The 10,843-nt window shown below is 46.2% G+C and overlaps 3 protein-coding genes across 5 annotated transcripts; 1 reads left to right on the top strand and 2 right to left on the bottom strand.

Moving 5' to 3' along the window:
• Positions 1-29: 29 nt before the first annotated feature.
• Positions 30-1,182, bottom strand: ndufaf8 (NADH:ubiquinone oxidoreductase complex assembly factor 8). The gene is made up of 3 exons (XM_056430138.1): positions 928-1,182; positions 359-469; positions 30-269 (listed from the first exon to the last, which is right to left on the bottom strand). Exons 1-3 carry the CDS (start codon positions 1,006-1,008, stop codon positions 249-251), a joined length of 213 nt encoding a protein of 70 aa, XP_056286113.1. The 5' UTR covers positions 1,009-1,182; the 3' UTR covers positions 30-248.
• Positions 1,183-1,358: 176 nt separating this feature from the next.
• Positions 1,359-6,932, top strand: tepsin (TEPSIN adaptor related protein complex 4 accessory protein). Of its 3 annotated transcripts, XR_008833530.1 has the most exons (14): positions 1,359-1,462; positions 1,870-1,942; positions 2,361-2,452; positions 2,549-2,642; positions 2,747-2,814; positions 2,907-2,991; positions 3,329-3,400; positions 3,516-3,707; positions 3,857-4,031; positions 4,787-4,900; positions 5,009-5,087; positions 5,178-5,312; positions 5,418-6,412; positions 6,769-6,932. XR_008833530.1 is itself a non-coding variant. In XM_056430128.1 (13 exons), exons 1-13 carry the CDS (start codon positions 1,424-1,426, stop codon positions 6,021-6,023), a joined length of 1,821 nt encoding a protein of 606 aa, XP_056286103.1. In that variant the 5' UTR covers positions 1,359-1,423; the 3' UTR covers positions 6,024-6,932. The 3 variants fall into 3 exon arrangements, 2 of the variants coding, with proteins under 2 accessions (XP_056286103.1, XP_056286102.1); XM_056430128.1 differs by having other exon boundaries at positions 3,519-3,707; positions 5,418-6,932; XM_056430127.1 differs by having other exon boundaries at positions 5,418-6,932.
• Positions 6,933-7,016: 84 nt separating this feature from the next.
• On the bottom strand, positions 7,017-9,765 carry si:dkey-21c1.1 (uncharacterized protein LOC100150256 homolog). The gene is made up of 3 exons (XM_056430137.1): positions 9,046-9,765; positions 8,478-8,583; positions 7,017-8,242 (listed from the first exon to the last, which is right to left on the bottom strand). The coding sequence occupies exons 1-3, from the start codon at positions 9,060-9,062 to the stop codon at positions 7,985-7,987; spliced, it is 381 nt and encodes a 126-aa protein (XP_056286112.1). The 5' UTR covers positions 9,063-9,765; the 3' UTR covers positions 7,017-7,984.
• Positions 9,766-10,843: the final 1,078 nt, after the last annotated feature.

The following is a 10,843-nucleotide window of genomic DNA, read 5'->3' as shown; positions in this document are numbered from 1 at the left end:
TTTGTGTTCAGAGCAGATAGAAAGACGTGTCGTAACACCATTGTTTTATTCACCTCTGTATATTACATTCATTCTTTCATATTAAAGACCAGCAGCAGTAAATTTTTTAACACCAGTTCATTGACGGTGCCAAGTAGAGGACGTGTTGTGTTTTCACGACGCGGCAGCAGAAGTCCAGCAACACTTGGAATATTCCCGACGTCTCTTTCCACTGAATTTACAGCTCGAACAAAGCCGGGAGTTTGCATTCATTTGGCTTTCTTCTTGGCCTGTAAAAAAAGAGCATTACTTTTCAATCATGCGCATCTATCACAACTACAGGAAGTCCAGCAGGAGGATTAATGACGTCATCACTTACTGCAGCTGTAAAGCAGGTCTTCAGTGCTTCAAATTCCTTGGCACACATGTCCTTCCTCAGCTCCTGTTTGCCTGTTGTGGTAGCTGCCACACACTTTCCATACGTTGCTGCCTGAATCACATACACAAGTTGACTTTAAACAATAGAACAAATCATAGTAAGTTATCGTCTTTTTCACTAATGGGAAAAGAAAGATTCACATGTAAAAAAAAAAATGCTCCTCTCTGTTATTGTAATGTTTCTACTCTGCTGACCTCTTGTGTCTTGTAACGCCAATACAGCTCAACCTATTCACCTGAAGCTAAACCCGATCATACATATATTAATACACATTTAATCAAATTAAATACTAAAGAGTGAGGTTGGCTCCACAAACAAGGGGATCCAAAAATATGACATCTACCTTATAGTGTTGATAACTGGCATCCTCAATGTCCAATCTGAGAATAACAACACAGGACTGTATTTTGCAGTCGCACAGGCAGCTAGCTGGAATTCCTTTGCATGTGCACTGTGTCGGAGGTTTAAGACATCATTTCCAAACCTTAAGTGAAGACAGCATTGCTTACCTCTCCTGCACACTGTGCAAAAAGTTCAGGGAAAAGTCTCATTTTCTCTCGACTGCGACTCCAGGCATTTGACCCAGACATGGTTACTATTCAGGCGTCAAACTAACTAACTTAAACTAATTAACGAAATGAAAAGTTAACCCGATAACACTTAGTTTATTAAATGTACTAGCAAACGTTGTCGATAATAAAACAAGTAAGCATCTCTGTAATCCATGGAGAGCGCCATATTGTTGACCCTGTCATCAAGAAAACGTCCAGGAAGACGTTCTGTAATGTGATTGGCTCATAGACACGTCAATCAAATAGCCGGCGCTAGTTTCCCTGAAGTTGATTCGCTGTTTCTTGTTTTGCTCGTAGGCGTAACCAGAGAGCCAATAGACGCCAGGTTTGATACTTGCTGCTCTGTGATTGGCTAGCTGTCACCGCGAACCCCGCCCTCCCCTCGTACCGCTCAGAGGAAGATGAGTAAACCCGCAGCCAGGATTGCTAAATCATGGCAACATTTATGGAACGACTGGCTTTTCTTCAGAAAGTAAGTGCTGTGTACGACCATTACTTGTTGCCAACACGAGTTACAGCTGAACGGCGCGAGACGAGTATGACGTACGTTCGCGTGTCTGTTTGTATCTGTTAAGTTGTGCCAGCACTAGCTTGCTAGTAGCCCTCGCAAGCTAACAGTGATCATTACACATTAGCTGGCTCATGTCCAGGTTCCTGTTGACCTGCCAGCTTGTTTCTTGAATTCTTAAAGCAGCGGGCATGGTTAGTGTCATTCAGCGTAGTTATAACGGTCTGTTTGTCCAAAAGACTCTGTTTAGCCGTGAATCAAACTGAAGTACACGGCTGTTCGGTTGTGGGATACGAGATGCCCTAGCACAGCTTTGAACTTGTATACATCTTTTCTTCTTCTTTTACCATCATCTTTTCCACCGACTGAAGGTCCCAACTCTGATGAAGGCTACAGCAGACAGTGAAGCCCCCTGTCCTGGCTATCTATTCCAAGATATTGGGAGTATCCTTTGCCAGCTTCTGTGGACAAATGGAAATCCATTGATTTTAACATTAAAGCTCTGTGACACATCTCCCTTTTTAATGTAAAGTTAATAAAGCTCTCAAATGACAATTGAAGTCATATATATTGTTTTCCAGAAACCCTAGCAATGAAAACTCTTCAGGTACAATAACTGGATGGGAATCCATCCACAGTTTGATGTTCTCATCCAAAAGCAGTTTATGTCAACAAGTTTATTCTCCTGATCGGGAGTCGGTAAAAATAAAATCACGTCAGTAAGTTCATGATATAAACAGGACAGCAGGGAAGTGCTCTTCGTAGTTAAGATATGTAGGAAATAACCACGTTTCTTAAACCCGACACACTGAGTCTCTCGTGCTATGAAGGTAATATATCCTTAACCATCGGCACACTGTAGAAATCTCCCATGAGTCCTCAGGGTGCAGTCAGTGTTTGTTGGAGTACCTTCTGGAGCGGTTGCAGGTGGATTCCTGTCATGTCAAACTTAAGGTAATAACAGTGATTATTATGCTAGTTTTAAATGATTTGTATCCCTTTCCTGTCTGCGAGTAACTCAAGGTTCTGCTCATGCTGCCGGTGTTTTAGGTGCTGAAGATCTTTGTCCATCTTTGTGGTCATGGCTCAAACTATTTCCTCACAGAACTTCGAAGGAACTCCACTTTCATCCAGCAGGCATCAGGTTAGACGTCGGCCCCTTTCGGCTCCGTTGAACTCGAATCGCCCTGTGGCCGCTTCGTTGTTCGGATTATTCACTCGCTGTCGGGTGTTTTTGCCTTTTTTAAGTGTACAGCGGCCCTCCTGATCCCATCCATGGCACAGCATTGTACCAGAAAGTGAGAAACACAGCACAGGTGAGCACCCCGGCTGTAGTTAAAATGATGTCAATCATATCTGTGACGGCTCGGCGAACGCACTCAATTTACACTTTTTGTTCTGTTTGCAGGACGTGGCCCGGTTGCTCTTCACGGATACCATTTCCACCAAAGACGGCGCGTCTCCTCCGCTCAACCTAGCCCTGCCAACAATGGGTGAGTCACGGGATAAGGATTAATACAATAAGTTATGTTTTATAACCGTCTAAATGTTCTTCGTATTGCTTTTTATTGATAAACGAGATTCAATAGATAGCCTAACAAAATCAGGCATTACAAAAATAAATAAATATGTTACCAACTCGGACACAAATCCAAACTGTCACAACTCATTCCTACTGTATATAGTGATAGTGTACGTCTGAAATATTAGAGAGAGCTTGATTTATAAGATTGATAAGGAGAGATAAGGAGCTTGAATTATTAAAATAAACTTTCATCAGGTTATCTGTATTTTGTGAACTAAAAGCCCAGAGTGTGTCTTTCCGTCCAGGTATGGGCTCAGGGACCTCCCGCCGGTCAGGAATGCAGGGCTTTGGATACAGTCCAGGGAAGCAGGGGACAGGTGATGGATAAAGACTACCACACACACACACACACAGACACACTCACACACTCACACACTTCTGTGTTCATTTCTGGACCTTTTTTTCCCTCTTGTCTTTACCTGCTCCTGCCAGCAGGCAGCGACTCACTCCTGGATAAGATCCAGAAAGCTGCAGAGGTCGTGGCCAGCGCTGTCCTTCCCCCAATTGAGCACCAGGGCATCCGTCTCCATGACAACCACTACCAGGCCGTAGCCGCGCCGTCCGGGCCCATCGAGGTGGCCGTGCCCGCGTGTGCCTACAACCTGCCTGCTCGCACACCGACAGGTGAGACGTCGACGTCGCAGGTGATGGCGACGAAGGGCGTGGCTTTCTAAGTAGAAAGCGTGAATCTTAAATGTATCCACGTATGAACCCGCTCGACTTATTTGAGTTTGAGTTGTACATGTATTTACTGCTGTTTGTCTTGGCGGCAGCATCGATCCAGCGATGTCCAGGGCAGGTGGGAGGCGGCTGGGAAGAGACCGACAGCGGCAACAGCTCCTCTCAGGATATCGCAGCTAACAGCACAGCCTCTGTGAGCAGCAAGTCAGCTGGTACCGGGAGCCAATCGGGGGCCAGCAGAGAGAGCAGCGGGGACCTATCAGAAAGGTGAGTGGCAGAGTCGACCTGCCGTCATCGCATTGGAGAGGTATCGCGTAGTCTCTGACTCTAAAGGTGCGTTCACACCAAAAGCGATGCGATTTTTCGCGTGGCCCAAAACGCGTGAGTTTACTCGCTCGACCATTCGCCGTGTTCACGCCATAAGCGCCGAGACGCTCCGCGAGGGGCGGGGCTTATCTCCGTGTCTCGTCTCCGTAAAGACCGTTATCATTTCCTTCATCCACCAGAATAACTAACCACTAGTTCTGCTTTATATTTGTTGTGGACGTCCCACACACTAACGCCCTCGTGTTTGGGTTGATGACATCACCCGTAGGCTCACTCAGCTCGGTCACTTTCACCGATGAAGTCACTGTTACGTCTGAAAGACTTCCGCTTCCAGCGCTACGAGAGCGGAACATCTAAACGCTGTGATTGTGTTCATAACATTATAATATATAATATATGTTATTGTGTTCATAACATTATTGTCCGTCTTGTTCTGATTCAACCGCGGCGGGACAGCGATGACGCGATGAGCAACTCAAGAGCTGATTGGCCCGAGTTGCGAGATTACCGCCTCAAAATGTATATATTTCAACGAGGGGCGAAAATTGTGCCGCTGTAAACGCGTCGCCCGGAAAAATATTGCGTCTTTTGCAGCCACGCGCGTCTGTACGTTGGCTTTTTATGGGATTCGGTCGCGCGAAAAAATCGCATCGCTTTTGGTGTGAACGCACCTTAACGCTCCCTCTGGCCTCCAGGGTGGAAGCCCTGCAGTTGGGGGACTGTGGCCAGGAGGTGGCGCTGATCAGCAGACTGACTGAAGGCTCCAGAGTGTTCCTGTCCAGAGAGGAGAGCCAGCACTTCATTAAAGAGTCCGTGCATCTAAACTCAGACTGATAATACTGCTGAGTCAGCCTTTTATTAACAGTAATATTTGTCAGTTTAAAAAAAAAAAATCCCTTTCTCATTTGCTCCGTCAGGTGCTCCATCCTAAACTGCGAGGTCGTGGTGGAGTTGCTCTCAAGCAGGCTTCAGGATCCCTCAAACACTGTGAAGATGGTAACAATGGTTTGATTTATTTGAGATTAATAACTTAATTATAGAATGCAATACTAATATACATATCTCTCTTTTACTCCAAACCCGCAGCGGGCACTGACTGCTGTCGCAGGCCTCCTGACCTCTGACCTCCTCTCTCTGGAACAAATGTTTGGAGCTACACAGCGGAGGCTCCGCCAGCTGAGCGAGGAGGCTCCAGGACCTGTGGCCAACAAAGCCACCAAGGTACGGTGAGAGCCCTAAAGGGAGCCGACATGGTGGAGACTCACAGGACACTCAAAACGAGGGTGTATTGTATTTGAGTTGTTTGTTCCTCTCTCCTCTCACCAGATCCTGCGACAGTTTGAGGCTCTGATGGGTGGAACTGTCCACGCTCCGAGACAGGATAGAGCGAACAGCAGCCGCCCGGCAACGACTCCTCAGATGACCACATCTACACACTCGGACCCTCTACTACCAGACCACTCTGCTGAGAACCCCACCCTCAACAATTATCGGCCTGACGTCTCACCCACAGGTGTCCCCCAACCACAAAACCACCCATCTTCCCCCTCTAGTCTGTCCTCGGCCCAGAGAGACCTCTCGGGGGAGCTGGCGAACCAGTCGGAGCCGGTCAGGACGGCTGAGGTTCCATTGGTGGCCGAGGAATCGGAGCCTCACACAGACGGGAGCTCTTCCCGCCGCGCTGAGCCTCGGAGGCTGGGCCGACTGTCCCTGTTCAGCGGCATGGAGCTGGTGGCCAAGGCGAGGCCCCTGTGTACGAGTGGGACGTCCCCCACAGAGAGGGACACGACGGGCGGCCGCTCGACGGAGACTCTCGCCGTGCAGAACAGTATTGACTTCAGTAAAACCAGGGATGAGTCTCCGTATCGTAGCAACGCAGTTGCATCTAACAGCAGTCGACCAGTATCGGCCTTCACGTTTCTGAACTTTTGACCACCGTTGAACAGCCGGAGCTGTCGCAGTTAAAAGCCAATGATGTCATCACGTGTATATATACTTTTAGAAATCTATTTAATTTTATAAACCAAGATCGGATCTGTCAGCGTAGCACTATATCACAACGGCAGATTCACATTTCTGTTTGGATGTTTCTGTATGAAGCGGTGGGCGGGCCTGAGACTGTCGGCATGGTAACCCCCCGCGCTCTTACGCGAGGACCGGTCTGTAAGCTTTGCTGAAGTCTCATTTCTCAAGTGTGAAACAACAATACTTGCCTTGTATTACAGTTTATTATTGACAGCTGCTTTCTCTCAGGATTCCTTTTTAGAGAACTGAAACGACTGCAGCACGTCCTCAACCTCCGAGGGAGAATCCCTCTAATGGTAATTTGCACTACAGTTGTTTTTCTAATGGTCTCCTAAACCTGCAATTGAGAAGTTGTCTTCCATATCTTTGGTACTTAACCATTATGTCAAGTGTACATGTTCTGACTGTTGGTTTACAAATGATTTATAGTCTCCCGTGTAACACAAACAAACGCCTGAGTAGTTGTAGAGTGCATGATCAAAGACTAGTGGATAACTTATGGAACAATTCCTTATTGAGATAATTTGTGTGGCATTGTTTGATTAAAACCTCTTCCATCAGCATAATGCAAAATAACATTTGAATAAGCGGATGATTGTGTAACCAAATACGAGGCAGGTTACCTTTCAGCATCTCCCTGATGTTGTTCCAGTTACATGCTCCAGTGCAGCACACGCCAACATGGTCATCCAACCGACCGACGTGTACGATGAACGCTGCTGACGTGTTTCTGTGAACGCAAGCTGAACTTTGGCAACAGCTGAGCCGAGGAACAATAAAAACCTGCTGTGTTTTGGTTACGGCTCTTAACTGCTACACCAATGACTCGTCACACTGTATTTAAAATGGCGTCTGTGACACTTTCATGTCATGATTTGGAAATATTACATAAACTACGAATCACTTTCACATCTTTTTTTATTTTTGCAACAGTGTACTGGTCATATTGAACCATACAGAACCAAGTACGGCTGATAGGCGTATGACGCATACACACACACACCCACAATGTGTAAATGTAAACACGTAGTTACAAACTGGTTTCAGAGCGCTCTCTTGAGGCTGTGTGAGGCGCTGGGCATTACACCGCCCGCTCTCAGCTCTAGAATTAGCCAGGATCTAATCTGAGGTTGGATTTTGGTGGTGAGGCTCATGAAGAATCTCTTTTCCGTTACCTTGAAGCCACTGAACTGCCACACCAAAACCTCTTAAGACTCAGAGCAAAATAAACTCCAAAAGCACTATAATTTAATCTTCATTTTGGTTAGAGAAAACAAAGACGGCTGAAATGATATTTTACTGAATTGTTTTAATAATGCTCCTTGGGAGTGAATCCTACGGCCTACATGAACTTCCTTTGTGAATGGGATGGCGAACGTCTCTCCCGCTTCAGACACAAACATGCGGCTGACCTCCCCGGTCCAAGTAAACAGAGGGAGGAGTTATTGAGTAAAGTGCTTCGCTTTATTTAGTTTCGCAAGCACTTTGGATCATCACACGTTTCTTGAGATTAGCACAAATAACAATGTCCACGCATCAACGCACGCGTGTAGAGAGCATGACTTCTCTTTATAAAGTGCACAGGGTGCGTGCACACACACACACACACACACACATCAACACTGCACAGACAACCACAGTGGCCAGGCCATGGGAAAGCAGATGTGCTTATGGTCTTGACAAATGGTACATGGTGAAGTGGGGATGAGCCATTGTGCCCAGAATCTGTAAACCTCCCCACAAATCATCCCCTTTCCCTCTGACCCAAATGGGTTCCTTGAGGCGTTCAAGGAGGCGCCACCGTGCCAGTAGTGTCACCACTGATGGGCGAAGGGACAAAAGGTCAGCATAGGGCTTAGAGGTCACGGTCATGTTGAGCCTGGACGCTCTCTGGTCTGCAGACTACTGAAGTGCGCCTCCCTCAGCACTCTGTTGATGTCGTCGTAAGAGACACTGCTGCCATCACCATGGAAACCATGCTGCAAGGAGCTACCAGAGTCTTCAGGCTTTGGGCTGAGGGAGCACTGGGTGATGCAGTTCTTCTGGCTGTGTATGCATGGCCTGGTGGTGGCCACTATCGCTCTCTCTGGACTACTGATGCCATTACTGCTGTCGCTGCTGGAAGACTGTAAAAAAAACAGAACAGAGATGGGCTCTGAATTGGAGCGTCATGGATGGATGCAGATACTGTAAATAAAACATTCTGTGCTTTTCCCGTCTGTGGTGCATTGCATTTACGTATTTATACACGTGATTTCAGACTGCTTGTCCCATCCAGTCAATAGGCTTCATATTAGATGGAAAATTAATGACAGTGGCAGATTTCACCACTCTCAGACGTAAAGATCAAGTCAATCTCACCTCGGAATCCAAATCCGACAGGAGCAGGCTGGGACCTCCTCCTGACCTCTTGGCCTGAGAACTCAGCTGTTGGTCCTCCTCACTGCCACAGCTTCGGTGTCGCTTCCTGTGGAAAAACAGAAATGGAAGGGGCGTCGAGAAAAGTGAATGCAGAGGAATACAGAGTGATGGGAAGAGTGACGGAGGGAGCGTGTGACAGAAGCGATGCAGGCAGGGGGAAAGAGATCGGGTGGGGAAAGGAAGAGTAGAAGAAAGAGAGAAAACGAAGAGGAACCAAAAATAGCAACTCACACTCAGGCAGTTATATGATCAGACATGTGGCACTCCCTTTATGAGAACACATTAATTAACATACCTTCACTAGTCATATATATATATATATATTTATAAATATTAAACATGCAGCATGGATATATATATATAAATTTTTTAGTGTTAGCTTCTGATTCCTGAAATAGATGCCCGAGTTACAATGCTGCATTACAGCAGTGACACAATCGTCCAAATGTAATGATAACTAGCCTCTATTAATGAAAGATGTGTAACTAATGACGGTTATTAGTGTTACCTGCTGTCTGTCAGCATTTCTGCAGTGTAGACGGGTGTCTTTTGGGGGGGGGGGCGAGAGTGGTGGAGGGGTGGGGGCAAAGAGAACGCTTGACACTCCTTTTGAGATATCAGATGTTAAAGCGTTGGTGTCGTTACAGCTCCACGACCGTTTAGTAGGAACTCCAGTGTGGCGAGCTCGCGCTCATATCCTCAGAAAGTCTCGGACGTGTGAGCGAGCCGACGGTTGAAAAGCACCGGTCCCCCCCGGAGGAAAAAGCCCTCCGCCGTTAGTTCAGACCTGTCACTGCTCCAAGTCCAGTCCGCCCTGCCTGCGCCTCGGTGGGGGGGTGGAGCGAACCCGCTGCTGGGCTGTCTGGAGGCGAACTAGCTGCGAGGTGTTCTCGTGTACGCAGTAAAATCTCGAGAAACTCCCGGCATGACAGCGAGCTAGCCTGCTAGCTGCTCCCGTGCGACGCGATACCGCCGGCTAACTACTTGAGCTAACTAACCGCTGCGCCGCCGCACGAACGTTACGCTCACGGAAAGTTCTTCCGCTTTCGTATTCCGTGCCCGCGGCCGTCGTTTCGCCGAACTTGACGCAGCTTTCAATTCAAGGAACTCAATAATAAAAGTTCGAAAACGTATTTGTTTTAATTTCGCTCGGCGTAGGATAACCGATAATAAGGGGTCGTGAGGCGTGCCATAGCAGCGGCAGGCTTGTCTTCTTCAATGGTCGTCAATGTTTCCTTAAAGGAGGCTCCGCCCCCCTGTTTACCTGACGTCATCGCAATATGTACAACACCGGAAATGGTTTCCTGTCTCACCCTGGCGCCTCCGTGGTGAACTGGTAAACTTCTAAATATTGGAACCGATTATGTGTTTAATAAATTAATTAATTTCTCGTAAAATAAGTATTATAATAGTGTTGATGTGAAGCTGTTGCGTCCTCGAACGGAAGTGTGGTACAAACATGTGAAATACGTGTGTGTGTGTGTGTGTGCGTGTGTGTGTGTGAATTTCTTTACTTTCACATAAACATTTTATGTAGATTTGGGAGATATATGTTGTCTGCTACCAACGCTACCTCTGTTAATAATAATAATTGATTCCATTTGTAAGTGCTGTTATTTTATATCCCCTTTTTTTGCAGTCTTTTTTATATTATTCATTTCCATCCAATATCATATGTAGTGTATATTATATTGTTTGATATTCTAATTAAGTAATATATTATACATTTTCCTTTCCTAGCCAGCTCCAATTTGGTTGTTATAAAATAATGACCTCTAACCCATAGACTCCTGGGGCCTTTTTTTTTTGGAGAGGCTTCTCTCACCTAAGAAAATATTATTTTCGTTGTGATTAATAATGCTCAATAATAATTGCGTTACTATGCACCCCAACACACAGTACATTTGTTGAAATACCTGGACAATGTCAAAGAAGAGAGAAACAAGCTGAGGAATATTATTTTAACAAAGTAAATCATACACATTACTCGTCATGAGCATCAGTTGTCTCTGGTGATGTAATGTGGCTGAGCTGCCACTAGGTGGTGCTGGGTGAAAGACATACAATCCAGGAGAGATTTCTTTGTTTTGTTCTCTTCTGTCTAGTCAATACTTTATGTTAGATGGAAAATAAATGACCGTGGCAGATTTCACCTCCCTCAAAAAATAAGAAGACTCTCAAATGTAAAGATCAAGTCGATCTCATCTCTGAATCCAACTGCAGTGACTACTGTGCTTGCAGGAATGGGTGTTTTCAGCTTTGCCACCACTCACTCAATGTGTGTACTCTGAACCTTTGAGTGTGCA

The sequence above is a fragment of the Pseudoliparis swirei genome, chromosome 13 (genome assembly GCF_029220125.1).
Source record: "Pseudoliparis swirei isolate HS2019 ecotype Mariana Trench chromosome 13, NWPU_hadal_v1, whole genome shotgun sequence".
Taxonomy (NCBI): Eukaryota; Metazoa; Chordata; class Actinopteri; order Perciformes; family Liparidae; genus Pseudoliparis; species Pseudoliparis swirei.
Note: the sequence above shows the minus strand (reverse complement) of the source record. Positions and strands in the feature narration are given on the sequence as shown.